At 42.4% G+C, this 27,240-nt stretch overlaps 1 protein-coding gene across 6 annotated transcripts in view; it reads left to right on the top strand.

Moving 5' to 3' along the window:
* The window catches only part of ABLIM3 (actin binding LIM protein family member 3), a 117,129-nt gene that overhangs the window by 41,610 nt on the left and 48,279 nt on the right, over nt 1–27,240 (top strand). For all 6 annotated transcript variants that reach the window (XM_017531347.2, XM_017531346.2, XM_017531345.2 and 3 more), the window contains exons 3-7: nt 772–909; nt 14,165–14,348; nt 16,250–16,362; nt 22,903–23,029; nt 26,474–26,567. In XM_017531347.2, coding sequence (XP_017386836.1) covers nt 772–909; nt 14,165–14,348; nt 16,250–16,362; nt 22,903–23,029; nt 26,474–26,567 — 656 coding nt within the window. The remainder of the gene's footprint in view (nt 1–771; nt 910–14,164; nt 14,349–16,249; nt 16,363–22,902; nt 23,030–26,473; nt 26,568–27,240) is intronic.

Genomic DNA, 27,240 nt, shown 5'->3' with positions numbered 1-27,240 from the left:
GGGGAAAGAATAATAGACCAAATAAGCTAGTAGAACTCTTAGGCATCATCAGATACTGGCCACTCAACTGCAGCTCCCAGTGACTTCAACCCTTTCATAACCTCCACCAGCATTTTTTTCTTAATTATATACATGTAATATTTTCCCAGTCTTACGGAAAGTGCCGTTCCAAGGCAGCTTTGAGAATGGTCCCTTTGTCAGCCTCCCTCCAGCCAGAATGCCTCCCTTCATGACTTCTTTATGAAAGTCTGTGCTACCTTTGACCAACCTCATTTGATAGACATGAAAATTGAGGCCCAGAGAGGAGCTGGAACTTGTTTAACTCAAAAGCCATTTGGAGGCAGGGTCAGCCACCCATTTCTTTGAATCTCTGAGTCAATTGCAAGCCCCAAATTCCCTCGGACAAGCTTGGGGCCTAATTTTAATTGAAAGCTTACTCAAAAGATGGTATTTCTGACAATTTACCTTGAAATACTCTCTGTCCTCTTATTTGCCGTCATTCAGGGATTTGGCTTGTGTTCTTGCAAGGGACATAAGGAAAGGCTATGCTCACTCAAAAGTCCTTCCCTGCTTAAGGAGGTCTACGGACATGTCTCATACCACTCAGCACTGCCTTAGCTTGGCAGTCATCCTGATGATGGAGTGAAGATACTTTGCCCATCATTTCTTCCCCTTCTGCCTCTTCTTCCACTACAATTATGATAATGTCCTGCAGCAGACTTTGTAAAGAATCAGGGCCTCTGGTTAGTGATCTCTTTGTTTCTCTTACAGTTCCTTATCAGCAGAATCCTTACAATCCACGGGGCAGCTCCAATGTCATCCAGTGCTACCGCTGTGGAGACACCTGCAAAGGGGAAGTGGTCCGCGTGCACAACAACCACTTCCACATCAGATGCTTCACCTGTCAAGGTAGGAGGCTCAGCTCCCCCACTCTCTTCTCAGATTTCTGACCATTCTTGCACCACCAGGTCATGCCACAGGGGCAGGAAGAACATACATAGGCAGCTGGAATATCTACAAAGGCCTACAGAGGCTTTCCTTGAGCCTCTTCTTATGAGATTCTCCTTTAGAATGAAGGCAGTGTTGGTACGTGAGGGAGACAAGGATTCTGGTAACCTTGGAGGGGCAGGTGCTGATCCAGAAGGAAAAAGACTATTCTGCAAACTTAACTTACTCATCTGAAAAGACTCTGGGCTTGTGCCTATAAATCAATGTAAGAGCAAATGAAAGTGCAAACTATCTTGGATAAAATTCAGCGTGGCTCAGAGATGAGTACCTATTCTATGACAGTGTAGCAATCCTCAAAGGTCACATTTAACAAGGGCGAAGAGAAATCTTGACTTTGGGAGCACATAGCTGTTAGGTCACCTCTCATTGGTACAGCTTACACAAGGCTAATTTTTGTAATCCTAGACTCAATTGAGCCAAGAGTTCCTAAAGAAGACAGATAATTAGCAGCAGGAAAAGGGTTTCAGCTGAAAGAACACAGAGAGCCCTCTGGCCTGGGGACAGCACACCCTTCCACAATGTCCCTACAAATCTCTCTCCGGCCTCTGCATCTTGACCTCTTCATTCAGACTTCCCGGCTCCACAGAGCAGCCATTCTAATGTTGGATTGCCCTATGGGTTTAGAAAATGTTTAACTCAAAATTTGTAACTTTTTTGTTGATCTCAGATTTGTTCTCATAAAGTCTGAAGAATAATTTGTATTTGCTTTTCCCTGTGACTGCTCTTCCAATACTCATAGCCAGGTCTTCCCCATGTCAAACTATATCACAGCTCCTTAAACTGGGTCTCATCTTAAATGATTCCAACGGTGTCATTGTCCTGGAGTCTTCCTCTTTGATCCATTTTAGTGTGTCACTGTCGTTCCTAAAGTATGTTACTCAGAACAGATCACAGTTTTCAAGGTCTGGCAAACACAAAGGACTACATTTCTGTTGATGTAACTGATATTGAACTGACTTCCTGAGGAGTCACTTCACACCACCAGCTTATATTGAATTTAAGGTCAGTTGAAGCCCCCGGTTCTTTTTATATCAGTAACTGCCTCAGTCTCATGCACCTAAGAGTGACTTCCCCTGCCACTGAGAAAATCCCGGACTTCTTTCTTCATGATCTAACTAGACTCTGCACTTAGCAAACAACTTACATATTCATATTTCCTAATTTGTTTATGGATGCCTATACGGGATACATTTTAATTGGTGTGATTTGAATTTTATATTGAGAATTGGCAAACCCCTTTAGTATAAATTGAACTGCAAGAGTATCTTGGTGAGTGATTATTTTGACACTCTGAAATTTAGGCAGGACAAAGGGTGAAGACAAGAAAATTGTTATAAAGTGGTTTGGGATGTAACTATGTGATTATATTCTTAAGAGAGTGTATCAGTTACCTTTTACTTAAGCAAAAGCTTAATAGCTTAAACCAATTGTTTATTTAGTTCATGATTCTCTGGGCTGGCTGAGCAGTGTTTCCCAGTTCCTAGCTCTGCTTATCTCTACTAGTCTCATCATGATGATATGCAGTCAGCAGGTGGGTCTGCTGGCAGTGATGGGCAGACCACTAACCCCAGTGCCTCCACGTGGCTTCTCATCCTTCAGTGGGCTGGCTTGGACTTGTTCATATGGTGGTCTCAGAGCTCCAAATACAATGAGAGAACAAGCTTTAATAAGTAAGACCTTTTCAAACCTCAGCTTAATGTCCTGCTGTTGGCCAAAACAAGTCAAATGGACAAAAAGGCAAGGTCACAGAGAAATAAACTTTGCCTTTTTTAGGAGGACCTGAAGCATCAGATTTCAAGGATGTTAATGCAGAAGGGAATAATGTGGCCATTTTGGCATTTACCACAGGGAGGTTGTAGAATCTCTTTCAATGGAGATTTTAAGGGAAAAATAATAGACCAATATTTTTCTGAATATTTTCTTTTTTTTTTTTTTTTTTTTTTTTGAGACGGAGTTTCACTGTTGTTACCCAGGCTAGGGTGCAATGGCGCGATCTCGGCTCACCGCAACCTCCGCCTCCTGGGTTCAGGCAATTCTGCCCCAGCCTCCTGAGTCGCTGGGATTACAGGCACGCGCCACCATGCCCAGCTAATTTTTTGTAGTTTTAGTAGAGACGGGGTTTCACCATGTTGACCAGGATGGTCTCGATCTCTTGACCTCGTGATCCACCCGCCTCGGCCTCCCACAGTGCTGGGATTACAGGCTTGAGCCACCGCGCCCGGCCATTTCTGAATATTTTCAATGTCCGTTTGCTTAAAGGTAAAACAAATGAGAGGATTTTTATTTCCAACAGTAATCAACGTGGCAATTAAGTACCCTATTAGATAGCTTTGTCATCTAAACAATCTAAAATGTTTATGAATTTCTTTTACAACTCTTTTAACATCCGCTACTGTGCTGACATGAAAGGAAGGAATCTACAAAGGTTAAAAACAGAAACAGAAACCCTGTTGTGACTACCAATGCCATATTTCATCCTGATAGTTTATATTAAACTTGGAGACTTTGAGCTTTTACTCTGTTGTCTAAATGGATCACGGAGAACAGGAGGCAAAGCTTAGCACCTAGTCAAAGTGGGAATCTAATAGGAGACCTATGTGTGAAGCTGTTTCCCCCTGAAAAAAGCATGTTCTCAGTGTATGACAGATGAGAAATAAACTGGCTCTGGAGAGGGAGAGAGCAAGGAACCTTGCCTGTTCTGACTTTGGCACTGGGTAGAGGGGAATAAAACTTCTATGAAAATACTTGTCGTATTTCACCATATACATGGGTTCATGACTACATTTATGTCATTTATTTGGTATAAATAAAAATAATTATAGAGTCAAACAGAAAATTTAAGTTACAGTGGTCTCCTAGTTGGCAAGTGGCAAAAGCAAATGATACTCCTCTTTGGAAGAACTCAACTTAATTCCAGGCCTCAAAGAATTTCCACAGATAATGTTATTAGGAAAATGAGTAACTCATAGTCAGTCAAAACATACAAATTATAATGGAATGAGAGCCAGCAGAACCTCAATGACTTTGTATATTGAAATTTTCTGTCATTACATAATAACTATATTGATATATTTAAACAGGCTAGAAAATATGAGCATAAAGGCCCAACAGCACATTATAAGCAATAGCACAGAAGATTTGAAAAGGAAACAAATAACACTTCTAAAAGTAGAAATATATAACCTTTGAAATTAAAAACTCAATGTATAAATTAAATAGCAGATTAGATGTTGCTAAGGAATTAGTAAACCAGAAGATTTCATCAAAAAAATTATACAGCTAATAGATCAAAAATATGAGAAGTTGGTAAAAATAAAAAAGAAGTTAATACATGGAGAATATGGTGAGAGGTCTTGACATATATATATATCTAATCAGAGTTCTGGGCTATATAATAGAGAACATGAGTGGGAGGACAATATTTGAAGCGACAACAGCTATGAATTTTCTAGAGCTGTTGAAAGACACATATCCTTGAATCCAGAAAACCTAATAAATTCCTGCAGGAAAATTTTTTAAAATTCCACCTACATATATCAGAGTAAAACCTCAGATCATCAAAGAGCTCATCTTAAAAGTAGCCAGAGAGAAAAAACAAATCATCTGCATATAAACGGTAAATGGACTGACAGCTGACTTTTCAATAGCAACAAGAAAACTAGAAAACAGCAGAAGAATATCTTTAATGTGCTGAAAGAAATAACTGTCAAGGAAAGATTATGTATTCAGCAAAACTATCTTTCTAGAACAAAGGCAAACCTACAACTAAGAGTATACTTAATGGAGAAAAACTGAATGTTTCCCTGTAAGATCAAAAACAAGACAAGGATGTCTGCTCTCACCACTTCTATTTGACATTGCATTTCAGGTTAGTACTAGGTTAATTAAGCAAGAAAATGAAACAAAATGCATCAGATTAAAAAGAAAGAATTACGACTATCTCTATTTGCACGTGACATGATCTTGTATAGCAGATTCCAAAAACTACTACAGAATTGTTAGAACTAAAATTCTTGTGGAATTGCAAGGGACATAGAATAGTCGAACAGTCTTTAAAAGAACAAAGTTGGAGAACTCACAGTTCCCACTTTTAAAATTTACTATAAAGCTGTAATAAACACGATAGGCTGGTACGAGCACAAGGATAGACATAGAAATGAATAAAGTCAGGAATATAAACATAAACTCTTATACTTATGGTCGGTTGATTTTTAACAAGGCTGTGGAGATAAAGCAAGAGGGAAAGAATGGTCCTTTCAACAAGAGGTGCTTGGAAAGCTGAATTTTTTGTGTTTATAAGCAAAAAATGAAGTCAGACTCTTCCTTTACACATACATAAAAGTTAAAAATTGATCAAAGACCTAAATGTAGAAGCTAAAATTGAGAAACTCTTAGGAAAAAATATAAGAATAAATCATTGTGATTCTGAGTTATGCAAAACCTTCTTAGATGTGACACAAAAGCACAAGCAACAAATGAAAAATATATTAATTAGATATTATCAAAATTTAAAAGTTTTGTGCTTCAAAATTCACCATCAAGAATGTGAAAAGGCAACCCACAGAACGGGAGAAAATATTTGAAAATTATAAATCTGAAAAAACATTTGTGTCTAGGCTATGTAAAGAATTCTTATAATTTTATGATAAAAAGGAAAATAACCTAGTTTCAAAATGGGCAAAGGATGTGAATAGACATTTATCCGGAGAAGTTTTACAGATATCCAATAAGCACATGAAAAAATGCTCAGCCTTATTAGCCGTCAAATAAATGCAAATCAAACCACAATGAGATACCACTTCACATCTGTTAGAAAGGCTATAATAAAACAGATAGATAACTAGTGTTGATGAGGATGTGGAGACATTAGAATTCTCATACAATGCTGGTAGAAAGGAATGTAAAATGGCGCAGCTACTAGGGAGAATAGTCTGGCAGTTTCTCAAAAGATTAAATGTAGAGTTACCATATGACCCAGCAATTCCAAATTCCATCCCTCAGTATATACTCAAGAGAAGAAAAATATAGGTTCACACAGAAATATATACATGAATGTTCACAGCAGCATTATTTATAATAGCCAAAAAGTAGAAAAATCTTATCAACCAATGAATGGATAAATAAAATGTGATATATCCCCACAGAGGGATACTATTTAGCAATAAAAAGGAATGGAATACTAATAAATGCCCCACTGGGAATAAACCTTGAAAAGATGTGAAAGAAAACAGCCACAAAAGGCTACATATTGTATGATTTCATATGTATGAAATGCTCAAAACAGGCAAATTATATAAAGACAGAAAGCAAATTCATGGTTACCTAGGGCTGGGGGTTGTTGGAGAAAGATAAGAAGTGATTTCTAATGGGTTTGTGGCTTGTTTTGGAGGTGATGAAAATGTTCTGGAATTAGATAGTGGTAATCATTGCACAACTTTGTGAATATGCTAAAAAAAATGGTTGAATTGTACATTTTAAATTGTTGGAATATACGACATGTGAATTATATCTCATTAAAACTGTTAAAATGGAGTGGTGTCGTGGCATACACCTGTAATCCCAGCACTTTGGTAGGCCAAGGCAGGCAGATCACCTGAGCCCCGGAGTTCGAGAGCAGCCTAGGCAACATAGCAAAACCTCTTCTCTACAAAAAATACAAAACTTAGCCAGGCATGGTGGCACACAGCTGTAGTCCCAACTACCTGGGAGACTGAGGCGAGAGGGTCATTTGAGCCCAGGAGGTGGAGGTTGCAGTGAGCTCTGATCACACCACTGCACTCCAGGCTGGTCATCAGACTGGGTCCCTGTCTCAAAACAAAACAAACAAAAACTGTTAAAATAAAAGACCCAAAGCAAAGTAAAAACATGTTTAGTTTTTTTTAACTAATTTACCAACAACAAACTCTCATTAAATGAAATTACAAAATATGTTCTGTAAGCAGAAGAAAAATCATCCCCAGATGGAAGAACTGAGATGAAAGATGGCATGGTTAGCAAAATCTTAACGAAAATCAGAAAACACTTGAAACTGAAAGATAACAAAAATACTATGAATCAAAAACTTGCACTACAAAATATAGTTTAAAGTGGTACTCAGAGGAAAATGTATGGCCTTAAATTATCACAATAGAAAAGAATTAAGTTTGAATATTGATGAACTAAGTGTTCAACTCAAAAAGTTTGTAGAGCAGGATGAATCCAAGCAAAATAGAAGGAAGGAAATAATACAACAGACATTAATCAAAGAAAAAACACACAGTGGACAGGATTAACAAATCAAAAGTTGATTCTTTAAAAACACAAGTAAAATAGACAAAATGCTGGCAAAATTATTCAAGTAATGGGAGAAAATATACAAATGAACAATCTTAAGAATTAAAATGGGTACATCGCTGTAGTTGCTATTGAAATTAAAGATATAATGAGAAATATTATAAACAATTTCAGATTAATAAATCTTATTGGTGATATTGGATTGGTGATTTTGTCATTAAAACTCAACTCTTTTAAGTTCTACAAAGCATTTAAAAACAAATCATCTATGTCTTGTAGAAACTCTTTCAGAGAATAGAAAGAAGGGTATACTTCCCAACTCATTTGTTTGAGCCAGCACAATACCAAATAAGAAAAAAATAATCATACATCCATATCATGCATAAATGTGGATTTTAAAATCCTAGAAAAAATATTAGCAAACCATGTTTAGAAAAGTGTGAAAAATATAGTATAACTGACCAAGTTGAGTTTATTCCACAAATTCAAAACTGGCTTAATATTAGAAAACTGGCTTATATATTTTGCTATAAAGATATGAAGGGATAAAAACATTTGATTATTTTTATTCCAGAAATTCAAAATTGGCTTAATGTTAGAAAACTGGCTAATATATTTTGCTATAAAGATATGAAGGGATATTTTATTATTTTAATAGAGTAGAAAAGGTGCTAGATAAAATTTAACACCTATTTATACCTAGTTATTTTAAAAACTAGGAGGAATTGAAGAAAGCTGTCATAAATAATAGAGTATGTATACAAAAAATATAAAGGAAACAAATGTAATGGTAAAATGTTGAAGGCATTCTCTTTAAGATCAGGGACAAGATAGAGATGCTCACTGTCATGACTTCTGTCCAACATTTGGCCCGGAGATCCTAGACAGTCCATCAAGATACAGAAATAAAAGTTATATGGTTTGAAAAGAAAAAAAAATGTAATTATTTTTAGATTATATAATTGTCTGCATAGAAAACCCAAAAGAATCTACAATTAAGTAAAATTAATAAGAAAATTTGTTTATACTAAGAAGAAAGGAAAATAGCTCTTTGTTCACTTTTAGATAATGCTGATGAAATAATTATTTTGAAACAAATAATATAGGCAAAGAACCAAAACTTGAACCTATTGTACAAACCGTTTAGTATTTAACTGTAAGCAAAGGGCTGCTTAAAAAAAATGAGACTTAGGAATTCTCTAAAAAAAAAAAAAAAAAAGCAAAAGGCTGATGAAAGTTTCTGTCTAAGGAAACACTTCACCTAATAAATGAAGAATTAAATAATTAGAATATTTTAATTTTGCAAACTTTTAATGAAATAATGTGCCTAGCAATGATCATTAATAGCCATTTCTACTCACCAACACCACCTCCAAAATCACAGAAGTGCAGAATATCAATGTAGTATTATTGCTAAAAAGAACAAAATAATCAGACCTGTTCAAGTTCAAGTCTCTAGATATAACCACCATTTATAGAAAACATAAAAGAGAAGGGAACAAGTTAATACCATAAGGATACAATCAGCAAAATCCAAACTGTGGAAATTTTAGGACACAGTGACTAAGAGACTTTAATAAATACATTGCAAGGAGAAAATAAGAAGGAAAAATAGCAATTAAGGGACTGAAGAGGTACAGCAAACAAATGCCATGTGTGAACCTTGATAGAGTTTTATTCAAACAACTAATCACTAAAACAAAAAAAAGAAAAGAAAAGAAAAAAGACAAGATAATTGAAAAAAACTTGAACACACTGACTTGATAATGCCTTAGTAGATAGTATTTTCAATGCTTTTAGATTATTGTGGTTGGCTTTTTTAAAGAGTCCTAATACTTTAGAGACACATTCTGAAATAATAATACTAAAAAGAAAGTCAATACGAGTTTATTCAGGTTACTGAATACAGAATAAATACAGGGAAAAAATGGCATTTGTATTCACCATTAACAATCAAGACACCATTTACCTCAACAAGAAAAGACTTTTAATTTTGAAATAAATTTTATAAAGTTGTAGCTTGAGATATTACTATGTCTCATCTACTTCAACTATATAATATTATAGCCAGAATAATAATGGCCAAAATTTATTGAGTGCTTACTTTATACCANAAATTATAAAATTGTGAAATTTATTAAATGTCATAAGAAAGACATTAAAGACCTAAATAATTTTTCTAAATATGCTAAGTTCTCTGATAGAAAGTTAGAAATATAAAAAAGATGACAGTTCTATTCTGGTTGAACTAAATATTCAAAACAATTCTAATACATCCCATATGGTTTTCCATAGAAATTAAGAAATCAGTTAAAATTATATTCTTGACAAGAGGCCAGGAATAATCAAAGCATTCCTAAAGAACACCAAAGCAAGGGGGCCTTTTCTACCGATATCGTCATTTATTATTATAAGCTATTAAGACAGTGTGATCTTGGATTAAGGACAGATAAATAGACCAATGGAACTGAATATAGAACCAAACACAAACTTTAATATGTATGGAAACTTGCTTTTTACAGATCAGTGGGGAAAGATTAGACTGCTTGATAAATGATGCTGAGATGATTAATTATCCATGTGGGAGAAAATCAGATCCCTATTGTATTACCATTCCCTAAAGTCAATTCCAGGTGGATTAACGGCTTTACTATGAAAGGCAACTCAATAACATTTTAAGAAGACAATATAAGAGATATCTTTTTAGGATTTCAGGGTAGAGAATAATTTCTGAAACATGACACAGAAAGGGCAATCCATAAAGGAAGAGATTCACAAATTCAACAACATAAAAACTGCAGAAGATATTTGCAATAAATGGCTAAAAAATGATTGATTTCCAAAATGTAGTAAGAATTTCTCCACATCTAAAAGAAAAAAATACAAGCAAAAAACATTAGCAAGTATTTTCACATTTGAAAAAATTCTCAATTTCATTAATCATTAGGGAAATGAAATTTAAAATCACAAAATGATATTATTTCACATTCACTATGTTGACCAAATAGGTTAGATATTACTAAGTACTATTTTTATATATTGCTAAGAACTGCTGGTGGGAAGGTAAATAGCAAAAGCAATTTGGAAAACAGTGAGGCATTACCTCACTAATACAAGAATATTTAGAACAGCATTTTCATAAAAGCAAAAAACTGCAAGTAGCTCAAATGTCCTTCAGCAGTGGAGTGGACCAACTGTGATGTATTCAGGCAATGGAATACAGCACAGCAGTGAACATGAATGAGCTGCGGTTATGTGCATCAACGTGGATGAATCTCAGAACACAATACTGAGGGAATGAAACAGACAAGGGATAAATGTAGTAGCACTTCATCAACATAAAGTTCAAAAACAGGCCAAACTAAACAAAATATTGTTTATGGATACATCACAGGTGATAAAACTATAAAGTAAAGCAAGGGAATGATAAGCATATAATTAGGGACAGTATGGGACAGGGGTGCTCTTAAGGAGAGGAGAACAGGCTTCCAAGGAATTGGTGATGTTCTGTTTCATAAACTCGGTAGTGGGTACATGGGAGTTATTTTACTGTTCTTCTTTGACTATACATATACATTTTATACATTTTCTCATGTATAATATATTTCACAATGAAATGTTCTGAATAATGAATTAGATCACCTTCAGGGGGCCCTTCTAACTCTTAGATTTTCAAATTCCATAAAATCCAGTCTCATTCGAAAAGTTGAAAATTGCTGAAATAATATGACAGAATCTTGGGCTTTCTGATCTAGATGTGTCCTCAGTTAGCCACCAGCCCCTTCGTCTTACAAATGAGCTCCAAAGAGCTGGGATAACTTTCTCAAAATCTCCCAGCACTTGAGTTCTAGAACAGGACCATGGACAAAGGTCCAATAACCTATGAAACAGTACATTGTTCACTGACACATTCCCGGGCTGTGTGCAAGGCTGCCTTCTGGGCCTTATATTTACACTGAGCATTTATTCTGAATTTGCTCAAAGCAGTTTTAATGTTGAATGTTCCATTCCATTGTCCATCCAAATGGCCTGCATTTTTTTAATCGATAGAATTCATTTTTTTTGATTCACAGAATAATGACAGCCCCAGGTGTATTAATTTCATGTCACTTCCATACTACAAACCCACTCCATGGCTTTCCTGTTATTTGAATGTCTGGCTCCACTCCACTTCAGATCCATCTGTCATACTGGTCCAGCTTGCCTTCCATCCCTGTGTTCCCCACTGCATTTCCAGGGACCCCTGAGAGACGTATCAACCTTTACATCCTTCCTACCAAAAACTTCCTCCTTCAGCTACTTGGGGGAAATGGAGGACTTATTGTTCCAAGTTTTCCTATGGTCTCCTGGATTACTCCACTGGGAGAGATGTCTCTGGGGGTGGAGTTGGCAAGGGAGACAAAGGAGAGAGGAAAAAAAAGGGAAAAAACAGGAACTGTTTCCAATGAGGTTGCAGGCCATGACCTAACTGATTCCACAGCCGTGAAGTCAATTGCTCCACCACCTGCACAGCCCAGAACAGCCTGTGCTCTGCCTTTGCCTGCTCATGAGACCAGCCATGATGTGATGTGATGAATTTTCATAACGCCTGATAGAAGATGACCCCTTCCCAGACTTCCGCCACCACCACCACCTCCCCCATACTCCTGCCTCTTCATAGGGGTGGTGTCAGGGGTCACAAGCGATACTCCACACTGAGTCTAAAATGTTTAGGCATATAGTAAGCCCTAAAGGAAGCTTTTCTTCTCATAGACTTACAGCATGTCAATTCTAAAAGTTCCACCTCTTCATTCTGCATAGGAGTGAAGAGAGGCCCCAGAGAAGAGAGGGTAAAGTTCACTGTTGTCCAGAAACTCAGTGGCTGTGATGACACCAGAGGCTGGGTGGTTTGACTGTCAGACCACTGTGTCTCCCACTGTCCTGAGCTGTTCCCCCATACGGTGACTTCTGGAACTGCCTCCTCCTCACTCAGCCTCACCCTTTAAGCCACCAGCCCCCAAAGGTGAACAAACACTTATGAAATATTCCTGGCATTCACTTGGCAGTCTCTCCCATTTTTAACCTGGCTGCTTTTGCAAAAGAATTTTCCCTGTTAAAGGTGAGGTAGTATTTGCTGGGATGTTTTCACTCAGTTCCAGGCTGACTGGTGATCATTTCCAGGTGATCATTGATCACCCTTGAAAAAGCTGACTTTTACTAAGTCCTCAGGAAAATGATGTAGAAACCCAGAATACCTGCTCATCAATGTGGACAAGAGGGGTGACTTTCAGATGGACTGTTTCGTAGTGGCCTAGCCAGCACCTGGCCTCTGAAAGGCAATCTAGGTAGAAAGTCAGTCCATCAGAGAGCAGCCTCAGAACCGGGGGAGCTGGTGACAGTATTTGAATGGGCCTTCCTCTGATTGCTAACCAGCCCCCTTCCTGGCCGGCGCATCGTTGCTTTAGCTGATCAGTACATTCGGTGGGTTACTGCAGTTCTGCTGGCCCTGTGAGCCATTTATTCCCTTAGAAGAAACTTTGCCTCTTTCTGCTCTGCCCATCATGCATTGATTTCAAGCTCCTTACGGGAAAATCTTATTTCTCATATTTCTAAGTCTTTCAGTGCGGGTGGAGCTCACATAATTCAATTGTTCAAACACCTATAAATCTACTTGTTTTTCTATTTTGTCCTACATTTATTTCTCCCTATTATCCAAAAGAATATTCCAAGAGACTTTATGAAATGCCTTGTAAAATCCTGTTGCGTCTCTGTTCAAAAGCCATCAAAGCAATTGATCATTTTTGCAGCTGAGTGATGGAGAATTATTACAATCTTCTCCCATTTTTGTATATGTTTGAGATTTTTTTCTAAATTTTTTTAAACTAGTAAAAGAACCATCCATGGCTCCTCAGTATCCTGCAAAACCTAATCTTAAGCTGAATTCAGGCCCTCCTCCAACTGGTCTGAGCAATCTTTTCCTGCGTTACTTCCCACCACTTCCTACAAACACCACCCCTACTCTAGCTCTAGCCTCCACACAAATATCACTTGCACCTTCCCGCCTCTGTGCTTGGGCTCATTCTGTTTCTTTAGTGTTCAACTCAGATGCTACCTCCTCTGAAAAGCCTCTCATGATCCCTTCCAACTGACAAGTCTCCACCTCACTCACAGTCCTTACTGCTTGCACCGGCTCCGTGGCCCATCACCTACGATATGGGGCTTTTTTTCCATATGATCTCTCTGCAGCATTTTTAGCTCTTTGAAATTCAGGGATTGGTTTTTATTATTCCTGCCTGGGAATAGACCCACCCCCCTCTTATGGCTATGGTGAGCGCAGATTCTAGACCTCAAATCACCCATCCCATTGCCATCCTAAGGTGATTCCAGGTTGGGATTTGGAGCATATGGTCTCCACACTGCTCTTCACCTGGCAAAGAATCATGCATATAGGAAGTACCCAGGAAATGTTTAACTGAATGATTCTTTTATTACATTCATATTTCCACCAGCTGTGCAGCCTTACGTGAGCCACATGGCACTAAACTTTTCATTCATGTATTGGGAGGATTGTACACCATCAGTGCTTCTTCGTGTGCATCAGAATCAGCCTAGTAGGGTGGGGGGGGAGATGCTGTTCAAATGCAGATGTCCAGGCCCCAGTTCTAGGGAATCTGATTCAGTCCCAGGCATCTGCATTGTAAGAAGCTTCTGGGGTGATTCTGATGCTAGTGGCCTACTGGCCATTCTTTAAGGAATACTAGCCCCAAAGGCCTTGAAATCTGACATGCTACCATTCTCTGGTCACTCATGACACAGACACCAGCCTTTCCCCCAGTGAGGACCTTCTGCTTACAGACCCTCCCTGGACTCATCCTGCCCTTGTTTCCCTCCTTGTTTCCCCAAGTATGTGGCTGTGGCCTGGCCCAGTCAGGCTTCTTCTTCAAGAATCAGGAGTACATCTGCACCCAGGACTACCAGCAACTCTATGGCACCCGCTGTGACAGCTGCCGGGACTTCATCACAGGCGAAGTCATCTCAGCCCTGGGCCGCACCTACCACCCCAAGTGCTTCGTATGCAGCTTGTGCAGGTGAGAGTGTGACCAGCCGGGGCTGAGACCCTCTGCATAAGCCCCCAGGGCAGGGGAAGACCTGGCTTTTTCCCAGAAGTCCTGGGGTTTACAAGGTTTATGCTGGGCATTTAGATTTCTGGAGGCTCAGGTGTGAAAGGACCTGACTTAAACATTGTAGCATCTGAATCTGTCTTATAAAAATACAATCCGATCTAAAACACTCATGTGTCCTATGATAGAGGCAGAGTAAGGATCTGCATCTCCAAACTCAGCCTCCCAATCCTTCCCAAAAGGCCCCCAAAGAAACCACTGAGTCTCTCAGAACTCAGTTTGGAAACCGTGGACCTGGCCCAGCCTCCCACACCCTCATCCACAGATGGGACAGGGATAGCTGTTTATACCCTTCCTCCATCATCCTAGCACCACCTTGTGCTGTTGGGGTGACCCTGGCAAGTGATCCCCAACTCTGTAAGCCTCAGCTTCTTGACCAGTAAAATGGGGGCCAAAGCCATTCCAACCTCATTGGGTTCTCTTGAAGATCAATGAGTTGGTGATACAAAGGCGTTAGCTCAGTAACCAGTATGTGAGAGCGTCTGTTTTTATTACATGATGATAGTCATCTACCTCCTCTCAGGACATCTCCAGGGATGGAGAGCTCATCCCTGCCTCCTGCTTCACCCTCCGCATCTCCATCACTTGTTAATTCAGCAAGTGGACATTAAGACTCCACTGAATGCCAAGCAACACATTAAGGAGATGAAAAAATGAAGGAAGTTCGGCCCTGCCCACAAATACATTAAATTTTAATGGACAGCTCTGATGACATCATAAGTAAAGCATGATTAGAGTATATATGTATTTTTTAATTGGAAAAGGAATGTGCAGATTAATTATTCTCCCCCATAAAATAACCACCAGTCAGTTACCAGTCAGAATAACTAGTTAGAGTTTCTAATTGAGACTAATGACAGAGTACGTAAGAAAACATAATCCCCTCGTGGAATTCACTCAGCTACCCAGCTCTTAAAACCTGAGCCCTGAGCCCTGGGATCCCAGACCCATCAGAGGTTAGCACAGAGCATTCCTATGGTACAAGATGGGGTTTCTTTCCAGCCCCACAGAGATGAGGTGACTCCTGATGGTCACGCGATGTCTTTCTACCACAAGCTAGTGGCTGGGCCACCATAAGAACATAGCTCCCCTGACTCTCACCCCAGTGATCTCTCCATCGTGCCACAGTGCTAATACAAGGACAGTGGAGCCCCTGGGGGCCGATGTTAGGTGCTGTGCTCAGAATCCTCATAACAGGCATCCCAGCTGCATCGGCAAGAGCAGCTCAACAGCAGGCATGGTGGTGCCGGGGATTCTATATTCGGTTCATAATTTAGTTGAGGAGGCAGAGCATGTACAAATTTGAGACTCCTCAGCTGTGGAAACTGAACAAATCCAGAGGAGGAGAGGAAGAGATTATTAACAGACTTACACACTTCCTATTGAGAAGGGAGATTTTGGAAAATGCCTGAGTAGTAAAAGGAGGAAATCTTGGTAAGTTTGGGAGGTGAATGAATTCTTGACATAAGGGGATAGATCAAATTGGGATGGAAAAAATCCTTCCAAGAGAGAGAACAAGTATACGAGGAGTTAGTAACCTCTATTTCTTATAGCTGAGGCATGTAAGCTCAGATAAGCATCATGATCTGCCCAAAATATACAAGCAGCCCAACTGAGCTCCAGTTCTGGCCGCTAGGCCCCTAATTGAGCAGTTTAGTTGGCCTGTCACTGTGAACAGCATTTGAATTTGCATGGTGCTCTACAAGTCAAGCTGTATGTGTTACCAAAGTGCTTTGAGCACATCTGTGATCAGCTATGGAATCCCTCAGAAGAGGGTGTGCTGAATTTCTCCCTCATCTCACTTGTAGGAAGCCTTTCCCCATTGGAGACAAGGTGACCTTCAGTGGTAAAGAATGTGTGTGTCAAACGTGCTCCCAGTCCATGGCCAGCAGTAAACCCATCAAGATTCGTGGACCAAGCCGTGAGTCCTCCCCACGGGTATCTCCTTGTCCATGGGTGTGATCTCCCTGGGCTCCCCTATCCTAGCACTGCCAACTGCTCCCATGGGCCTGGAGGGTAGTCAGGGAGGTTCTCAACCTGGAGGCCTCCTGCATCATGACCCTGTAGGCATGTGGCCCAGACTCACAAGCTTCACAAGCACAATGCGGGAAGAGAGGCTGCCTGGCCATAAACAGTGGTAGCCAGTGTCACATATCTGCCACATGGTATGTCTCCTCTGGGACAAGCTGAGTTCCTGATCTTATGTCCCACAGATTCCTCAATAGGGCTGATCAAGTGTTTTTTCACCAGTGGCTCTCAATTTTTACCAACTCCACTAATAAGAATTTGTAGACATGACTTATAGAAGAGGTAGTATGGGGTGCCCTGGGAGCAAACCACAAGAGCTGTGTTAGTGCCTCTTAGGGTATTCCATAGACAATCAGCTAGAAAACCATAGTTCCAACAGCTTCACTCTAGGATTTGTAAAAATGCAGGCGTCTGAGCTCACCCTGTACCCCTAGGGATGGAACCTAGGAATCAGCATTGCCAGTAAGCTTCCTGGGTGATTCATTTTCTGTTCCTGAGATTCAGAACCACTGTCTAGGGATAAGGGGAGCATCTGTCATACCATGGTGAATATTATATTTTATCACCAACCACAGATTTGGAGGGAAACTGAGGATGAGGAATGCACCTCCAAAGGTTGTTATTTCCCCTGGTTTGGGTCATTCTAATTTGTGGGATGTCCATTCCACTCAAGTGCACCTAGTAATAAGATGTCTAAATCACTGTTCCCGGACGCCCTTGTCAGGCTGCTGCTGCACATGCCCACACACACATAGACCCAGCCCCTGGGTCTCAGTCAGCCATGCTAGGCTCCAGTGTTCTTTCATGTTATATGACACTCTCACTGGCCTCGATGAGAGAATCAATGAAAACCCATTAGCCTCCTATGTTGCACTGTGCGGGTGCGGGGTGCTGTTGGCCAAGGCACCAGCAGAGTCAGCATGCTGGGCTGCATCCAGCCGGAGAGAGTGAGCAGAGATCACCCCGAGTCAGCAAGGCTCAGCTCCCAGAGGCTCCCCTGGAGTGCATCCAGCCATGGTGAGCTGAGGAGAAAGGCAGTGGGAAGGCTCCCTCCCTTGCCTGCTCTTCCTTTCAGCCAAATCAGATCTATTCCTGGAATGTGCAGAGCCCTTCCTTCGACGTCCTTGATGATGCTCAAGAATAGATTACTGTACCAACCAGGTTTCCATGTCAAGGTGGCTGAGTGCATACAGTGTTATCCTTCACAGCTCCTTGAAAGCGTCATCCAGAGTGACAGAAAAACAAGGAGGCTGGGATGTGGGATCACATCCCTGTGGCCAGTGCTACTGAGGACCCCAGAGACCGACGGGATCACGTGTGAGGCAGGAGAGGGAGAAGTGAGCCCGAGTCGGGAGGCTGCCAAATGTCTGCATGCTGCAAAGCAGTCATGAAGCCTCCCTGAGACTCAGTTTACCCAGTATGAAAGAGGGATGGAATTTCCATTCTTCCTTACAGGAGTGTTGGGGAAACCAAATGTACTAGTTCAGGCATCAAATTAACACATATTTCAGTGTGTAAAATGCTCTATAAATACAGAGTGAAGGGTGATGTTGGCATGGAGGTTTAATATAGAAAGCACACCAAAAGAGGTTGAGAAGGAGACTCCTAGGTCTGTTGTTATTTCCCCTGGTTTGGGTTGCGTGTTACTGTGTGCATTTGTGCTACACCCATCACCTACTCTGTTAGGTGGGAGATTTCTTCAGCTGAGTGTGGGAGTCTCACATATGAGTATGTTTTCAAAGAGAGGCTCCCAAAAGTCTCCACTATAATTTGGATGATTAGGAGGTGGAAGAAGGTGAGGAAAGAGTGAGTCAAGAGAAGCATATAAGCACATAGGCAGTTTCCAATGGGGGCATACTTAGTATTATAGCTTATCTTGTTACTCACAAAGTAAAGACATCAATCCGTGGATCTACAGTGGTATGTTTTATAGAGGTGGTCACTGGTCATGCTGCAAATGCAAAGTAGCTCCTGACTAGACAGGGTGTTGAAAGGTCTCCTCAGCTCCCATGGGATGCAGGAAACCAAAGCCAGATTTAAGGGATTGCTAAGAAAAAGAACATAGCATGGAAAAGGAAAAGAAGGACAAAATAGTTGGGTGTTTTTTAAGCTGTAAGTGTGACGTTTCATCTCTGGAGAGTAAATACAGATATTCTGGAAAATCAGGAGCAGCGTCTACCCAAAGAGACCAAGAAAAATAGGAACTGTCAAGAGGAAATAATTTTGTTACCTACCACAGGAAGAAGAAATGTCTTCTCACCAACCTCACTAAGAAGAATCACCAATGGTAGCAGCAGAAACCCCACCTTCACCACCACCACCACCACCACCACCATCACCACCACAATAACCATCATCGTTGCAAACATTGATTGACTGTTACTATTTCCAGGCACTGCACAGACCTCAGTGAAAAGAATCAGCAGCAGTCTCAGCAGCAGCACCACCACCACCATCACTAACGTCACCACCATTGCCATCACACCACCACCATAACCATGATATCATAACATCACCACCATCACTACCATTGCCATCACCTTCACACCACTACCCTCACCATCATTATCACTAACATCACCAGCATTATCATCACTGCTACTGTCATCACCACTATCATCACCGCCACTATGTTCACCATCACCGCCATCATGACCAATACCATCAATGCCACCACCACCATCACCACCAACACCACCAATACAATCATTACCATCTCCCCACCACCATCACCACCACCTCCATCACTACTACCACAATAGCCACCCAACATTGCTAACACTGATTGACTGTTACTGTTGCCAGATACTGCAAAAACCTCATTAAGAACAATCAGAAGCACCATCACCACCACCATCCTCACCATCACCTTCTCCACCATCACCACCAACACCCATGTCTTTACCAGTACAATCACTACCATCACCACCCTCATCACCATCAATACCATTGTCACCACCAACACAATCATCACCATCACCAACACTACCATAATCACCACTATTACCACTATCACCAGCACCAGCAGCATCGATACCATCACCACCATTATAATTACCACCATCACCGTCACCACCATCACCAACAACACTGTCACCACCAACAATACCACCATCACCAACAATACCACCATCACCATCACCAGCATTAACATCAATTATTGCTATGGTCAAGCACTTCAGTAAGTGTTTTATACAGAATATTTCATTTAATCATTACAACAATTGGATGAAGGAGATAAGAGTAGTTGTTTTATAGATGAGAAAACTGAGACTCAATGAGCATAAATGACTTGTCCAAAGTCACCCAGATAATGAGTAATGAAACTAGAATGTGAGACCAGGCAGTCTGGCCTTAGATCCTATTCCCTTAACACCCTGTACCAAAGACATGACTTGCAAGTTGGGAAGTATCTGGTCTTCCTGGATTCATTGCCTAAAACAAGGTAGGGAGCTTGCTATGACTCACAAAACCCACTCATTTTTTCTGATTTAAATAGAATGAATGACACAGTCTAAAAAGGCTAAAAATGGCAGTCTAGCGTCTTTAGGAGGCCTCAGTTTATAACGGAGGGATCTGGGAGGGACAGGTGGTAGCACCATACATTCTGCCAGCTGAAGATTGTAATTTTGGAATAGAGGGGAACATATGGAGGAGTGGACAGCTGGCTCTGCAGACACCAACTTGGAACAGGGTGTGGTTTTCCTGATTCTATTTATTACACCAGACCCATGGGCTCCCGAGTGCCATGCCTGAGACTCCACTGGTGGTCAAGAGTGAAAGGAGGAAAAAGAGAGAGAAAAGGTCCTAATAAATAAGAAGCTGACATAATGCGGAGCAGCAATATAACATGAAAAGGAAAGACACATGGAGAAAACGTCCCAGAATTCTCACAGGAAATCAGCAGGCTTCCCTACAACAGGACTATCACTCCTGACTTCAGAACAGAGATTGGGGAATGCACAGAATGTGGATTAAAAACAGGAGAATGTGAAATAATATGACAACAACCACTTATTTGATACATCTGGACCAAGCATTGTGCTAAGGCCTTACGGGCCTGATTTTAATTAACCTTCACACCAGTGTTATAAGGGAGATATTCAGATGAGCAAGTCTGGACTTAGAGAGCATACAACTCATAAGGAAAGGAGCTGGGATTCTCTCCTAGGCCAACTTCCCACCACTCACTCCAACCTTCAGTCCAGCCTCTAACCACTGTGCTGTACTATCTCCTACAGCTTAACTCAAGGCGCTAAATCATCTCAGATGTACCACTGAAACGTGGAGAGATAGGATGCATTACCAGAATGTGGCCATGAAAGGATACAGCTATGCAATAAGTTTTTTTGATAAAGTGGAGAATTGTGCTGTTTGCCAATAACATGTCTGTCTCCGTGGAATCCACAAGTAAATTTGATCAGTGGATGACTATGTCAAGCAAGAAAAAGTATAAGGAATGAAGAAGAGAGAAACTATAGTTGTCTTTAATTATTTGAAAGAACTGTCATATGGGAAAAGAGGTAGATTATTCTTGATGCATAAGAATAGGATCAGTCAGAGTGTTATACAAGAAAACTCAAATGCAAACCACAGTTAGTATCTCACACACACACACACACACACACACACACAATGGGAGTAGTCACAGGAGTCGAGTCTCAGCTCCATGTAAAGAAGACAGTCATGACAATCATACCTGTCCAAGGGCGAGTGGACTTCCTCAGGAGAGGTTGACCTGCCCACTACTGGAGGTGATTAAGCAGAGGAGAGGTGCCCACTTGTCAAGAATGCTGTAGATTCCTGCATTGGGTGGGATGTTTGACCAAATACTCTGTGAACTCCAAACCCCTGTGGAATTTCTAGGCCCTGTTGGGGAGGCCCATAGAGATACAAATTCAGTATTAGTGGCCTAGAAAGCTTGAGCAGGTGTCTACAGTCTTGGGTTCCTCTAAACTGAGCTTTGGCAAGTCATTTCAGACCCCTGTCTATCTAGAAAAGAGAAGAGGGTACCTGACCTCTCTAAATTATTGCATTCTGAAGTCTGTAATTATTGGGCAGGGGGTGGAAGTAGACTTACAGACTTACCCTAGGAGAAAAGAAAAGAAAAGAGATAAATCTCAAAATTCTTTATTCTCCCAGCCCCCATCTGAAGGCCTGAGGCTTGAAGCATTTTGCAAGTAGAGACCTTCTGCCCCCAACTTGCACTAAGGGATGTTAGAAAGACACACAACAGCCAAGAGGCGTAGTACTATGGGAACTGACGCATGCAAACACTTCATCAGGGCCCCAGACCCTCCCCACAGCCTGCGGGGCCCACCACCCTTCCTGGATTTGCAGACACATCATCTTTTCTTCTAGGACTGGCTCCCAGCTGGATGTAGGGGCTGTCCAGTCAGGATCCCCCAAATTTACATGCAGTTTCTGCTCTCCTCACTATTCCAAAGTGTGCATTTGTCTTATGGTGCCAACAGGGAAGTTTGTCCTCTGGTCAACTTTGCCCCATGACCCTTTCCTCCTCCAAAGTGGGCCATCCGGTTGGCTAGGCCTGAATTCCCAGCAGTTCCCAAGTGCCTTGGACATTGGCTCCATTTCCGGACCCTCCCCAGACATTCATTGAGCAACAGGCTGATGCTAGGCTTGGCCCACATCCCGTTGGCCCCAACTCACATTCCAGAGTGACCGTGACAGGGATTGAGGGCACCTTTCTGGTTTGGGACAGTCTCATCAGACTCTATAATCTTTGCCACCTGAGAAGGCACAAGTTCGACGTTTGAATGGAGAAGGGCTAAGTGTGGTAATTCTGTTTATTGCCTGGGTACCATCAGGCCCCTTCATTCATACACATTCAGCAAATATGCTTTGAGTTTCTGCTATGAAACTGCTATGCTTTGTGCTAGGCAGAGGAAAAGATTTAACCACAAAATATAAACACAGTCCTTGCCATTGAGTATATAGCCTAAGGGTTTGAAAAACTGTATGCTTAGCCCATCCCCAGGAGCAGTGCTTCTTAAACTTTGAGGTCTTGTTAAAATTCAGGAGGTCTGGGTGGGGTCTGCGATGCTGTACACTGCCAGCTCCCAGGTGATGCTGACACTGCAGATGCCAAGGTCATGGAGAGCAGCAGAGCTTAGTTAGCAATTTGAGCAGGGCTGGAAGGAGTGCAGGGTCCACGTTCAGTGAACAATGTGGTCTTGATGACAAGCAGGGAGGTCTTTCTTTCTTTCCTACACCAAGACCCCTTGTCAAGAGGCCAGGGCTCCAGTGGCCTTTCCTCTCCCTCGGGAGAGCCTCTGGGCATCTGCCAGGGTCAGGATGGGAGCAACTATGGGAACACTGGCGTTCATGGAGGGGTTTCCTCAATGTGGGCCTGAGATAGCGGGGTCAAAGGGCCCAGGGTGCTTTCCTCAGCAGTGTCCTCTTATCTCTGCAGACTGTGCCGGGTGCAAGGAGGAGATCAAGCACGGCCAGTCACTCCTGGCGCTGGACAAGCAGTGGCACGTCAGCTGCTTCAAGTGCCAGACCTGCAGCGTCATCCTCACCGGGGAGTACATCAGCAAGTGGGTCCCCCCGCTCCCGCCCCAGCTGCCTGGGCCTCTGCATTCTGTGGGTCCTGCCCTATCAGGCCCGTGCCTGCATCTCCAGCATCATCTCCCTTCCTTTCCATCGTCTGCTGCACTCCTGCCAAACAGCATCTTTCCCAGCAGCCTCTTTCCCCCATTGGGAGCTCCCGGCAGGTTCCCTCTGCCTGAGACGCCCTCTCTGTTCCTCGCACACCTGCTGCCACTTCTCTCCCTTCTGGTCTTGGTCCCCATGCCCTCTCCTCAGGCCATCTCTCATTTATTGCCCATTATGGGCCCTCAGAGTACCTTGTTTGTTTCCTTCACACTGGCAACCACCATTGGTAATTACCTGTTTGTCCCTTGTAACTTTGTAATAATGCTAATAATACTAACTACCATTTATCGAGCTTTAATTATGTAGAAGGAACTCACTACTTTGCATGAAGTATCACTTTAAATCCTCATGACTGCCACTTTGAAGAATTTATCGCCTCTGAATACTCAGACTTGAGGGAGTAAATAACTTGGTCCAATAATAACGTTTAATCTCTGTCCCCACCAGGACAGGGGCTTTGTTTTAATCACTGCTATATCCCCTCCTAATAATATAGTTGCTGAGTGAATTTAGTGGAGAGGAGGTGATGGGTGCATAGAGTTCTCTAGAGGGGCCAACCTCCAGTGACCCACACACTGCACTATTAGACAAGTGTCCCCTTGTTTCTGGGCCCCAGTGACCACATTTATATACTCAAGTACCTGAAAGCAATTATCAGCACAGACCTTTGTCACAGCTTTGACACCATACGACCCCAGACGCTTCTAGGTGCCACTCTCTGACCTGATCTCAGGCAATGGCAAACACGCAGAGCTGCAGCCCACACCTGCTTCTGCTGTCAAGACCTTGCAGTCTAATGCGGGAAACAGATATGCTGCATTCATGAAGAATTGTGACACCAGGGAATGTGTGATCAGGAGCTCAGGCAAGCTTTATTCTTTAAGACCTGTTTGATCCTAAGTGACAGAAAACCTAACCCCGGCTCAATTAAAGGCAAAAATAGGAGTTTATTAACTCATAGAAATGGGAAGGCCAGAGGCACACTGGCTTCAGGCATGGATGAATCCAGGGGCTTAAAGATGTCATTAGTACTTCAGAAGTCTCTGCTTTTCTCTGTCTATCTTTTGGTCTCTCTCTCTCTCTCTCTCTCTCTCTCTCTCTCTCTCTGCTGTCTTCATGGTGGATTAGTTCTCAACCTGGCCCTCCGCAAGTGGTAGCAAAGAAGATGGCCAACAACTCCAGGCTTTCATTCCATCAGTTTACCAGGCCTAGCAGAGAAAGAGGCCTCTTTCCCATGGAACTCCAGCAAAAGTCCCAGAGCTGCCTCTGATTTGGCCACTGTTAGGCCACATGCCCATTCCTGATCAATCACTGGCCCAGAGGATCTGAACCCTAGAGCCAGAGAGCAGCCCTTGGTGACTGACGCACAGGGACCTCAACTGGGAAGGGGTGGCCTCCAAAGGGAAGGGCTGTGAACACTCAGAGAAAAAGAGGATGACTGCTAAGTAGCAGGAAGTAGAATCTTGAATTTCTCAGAGTTCCATGGAATGGGGTTAAGATTCGAAAATGCAAAGGAGGAGAGCTTCTAGGCAGAATGGCCAGCCTGGGCAAGACCAGGACGGTAGGGGAGTGTTGGACGCCTCCAGCCTGTGTAGGAGCTCAAGGATGTGCCTAGGTGAAGCAGGATCCTGGGCTGCATAGGTGAGCTGAGGTCACATCACCAAGCGCTCTTGATGCCATGCTAGTGGGAGTTTGGCATTCCCCTCTATGCCCACCAAGCAAGGAGTGCCCTTAGTACATTGCTAGCCAGAAGTGCTACAGTCTGGAAACCTAAATCAGAATTTTCTGGGGACTTAGGGGTTGTTCAGAGCTTCTCTCAAGGAGGCCCAGCCCAGATTGCCCACCACACCTGGTGCCTCTACAGCCTAGCTCTGGGCCCCTTACCTGGCTGCTGGCAGAGTGGCAGGGGCTCAGAGGCACTGGCTCAGGCACCAGATGCCCAGGGTGAAAGCCCAGCCTGTGTGACTTTGGCAAGGGACTCCACTGCTCAGAATTTCAGTTTCTTCATTTACAAAAATGGAGAGAAGATAATCTACCCTGTAGGGTTGTGTAAGGGCTCAGAAATCTGTGCTTAGCACCTAATAAGTGCCCAGTAAACACTCATTTTACCATCTTCCTCTTTTTAGAATTGTGTATTTCTAATTCCCCAAGGCTTCACCAACAACTGATCCAAAAGAGACTGTGTTGGCATTTATACCCAAATTTTGTTGGCTTTAACATCCACCTTCTGACAAATGACTTTTTCTCCCTGCAGAGCTACCCTCCCGCACCCACAGAGTGAGAACCTGATTTAGCGGGGGGTGGAGTTGAAAGGGTTGGGGAGGTGTGTCTCATGGGATCACAAACAAGTCCTTGCCTTGTGAGCACAGTCATACCTCCAGACCTTGGTCGGGCATGAGTCCTCACTGCTGCTCCTCCTTCAGGAAAATGCTGCCCAGGGTGGGCCCCCAGCAACCTCAACATGGCAACAGCTTCGAGATGGAAAAGTGATGTGCCCCTCCTTTAGGGTTCTCAGTGTCTGAGCCAAGTTCTCTTACACCCAGAAGTGAAGGAAAGGTTTCTCTCTCCTCAGAGTTCAGACTTGGCCATTAGAGCGAGGCAGGGCCCAGAAGCTAGGCTGAGCTCTCTGATACCCTCAACTATCTTTATAACAGTCCTAAAGAACTGAAAACCAAACGTCCTCCAAAGAAGCCTCTCCGTGATCATAGCGATTCCTCCAACTGCCATTTACGGAGTACTCAGTATGGCAGAGCAATGTCCTGAGCCCTAGGGTACCGTAGACCCGTCTCCTTTAATCCTCATGACAACCTGGGTGAGAAACTAGACCACCTGGCTTTGAATCCAGGCTCTAGGTCATCCTGGGTGGCCTGAGACAAGTTACTTAAGTGCTCTATGCTTGGATTTCATCACCTACGCAATGGGGATACCAATAATTCTGACTCATAGGATTGTCAGAAGGATTAAATGAAATAATCTGTAAAACACCATCAAAGAGCCCAGCACACACCAGCAGTAAATGTTAGTGGCTATTAGTCATCAGGGGTGGTATACGAATAAGTGATAACAATCTTATCACTGTCTGCTAAGTGCTAAGCATTGGGTAAAAATGGAGCACACAGGAGGTGGTCCCAGGAGGCTTCCTATCATCTACTGGTCTGGGAGCACTGTCAGATGATTCTTTCACTACAGATGAAATTGTTTATTAAAGGAGGAGCCTCAAACTTTGGCTCGGCCACCACGAGCTGCAGGTCCTGAATCTAACTGCCATGTGGCACCCTCACTGATCCTCCCTAACTTCCTCACCCTGTGTCAACTTCTTCTTACAGGGATGGTGTTCCATACTGCGAAGCCGACTACCACTCCCAGTTTGGCATTAAATGTGAAACTTGTGACCGATACATCAGTGGCAGAGTCTTGGAGGTGAGTGGGTATAAGCAACCATGAAGATGTGGCAGGGTGACCTTTGCCTCCAAAAAGTCATCACAGGAGGAGAAAGTCACCCCACGCCTTTTTTCCGTAGCCTCTACCTTCTCCAGCTTTGCTTGCTCCATGACCTTGAGCAGATAATCTTGCTGAGATCTCTGGGAAACTCCAAAATGAAACGGTGGACAAAATTCTTCCTGGTTCAAAAAATGCTGTGCTGGGAAAATCAGTTGCATCTTTGATTCGGACCCAGACAGATTTCTAGAGAGTGACATTAAGATTTTCCTCCCAGCCCTGCCAGAGGATGGAACTCTTTTTTTATTTTTTTTAGTATTTGGTAATGTGCTGATATAAGAGCCAGCTTGTCTAGCAACTTACTCCCTAAGCCCTTCTTTGGTGGGTCCGTCACCATGGCAACACCTCTCCCCAGCCTTTGATGCATGACTCCTGCAGTAACAGACAACCTGCAGCACCCTTGCTGAGGCCCTGCTGAGCCCCTGTGCACTGGTCTTTCTGGCCTTTCTTCCTATCCCCTGTGGGCCTGAAAACTATCTTCCTATACTTTGGGACCACCCACCTTGAAGAATTAGAAACAGGAAAGGACTCAGTGGAAAGGAACAATAATAGCCTAACAGGAATAATTTAGTTCTGATATTGACTCTACTGCTAA

Source organism: Cebus imitator, unplaced genomic scaffold (genome assembly GCF_001604975.1).
Source record: "Cebus imitator isolate Cc_AM_T3 unplaced genomic scaffold, Cebus_imitator-1.0 Scaffold71, whole genome shotgun sequence".
In the NCBI taxonomy this organism is placed as follows: Eukaryota; Metazoa; Chordata; class Mammalia; order Primates; family Cebidae; genus Cebus; species Cebus imitator.
This window is presented reverse-complemented; position numbering and strand designations above follow the sequence as displayed.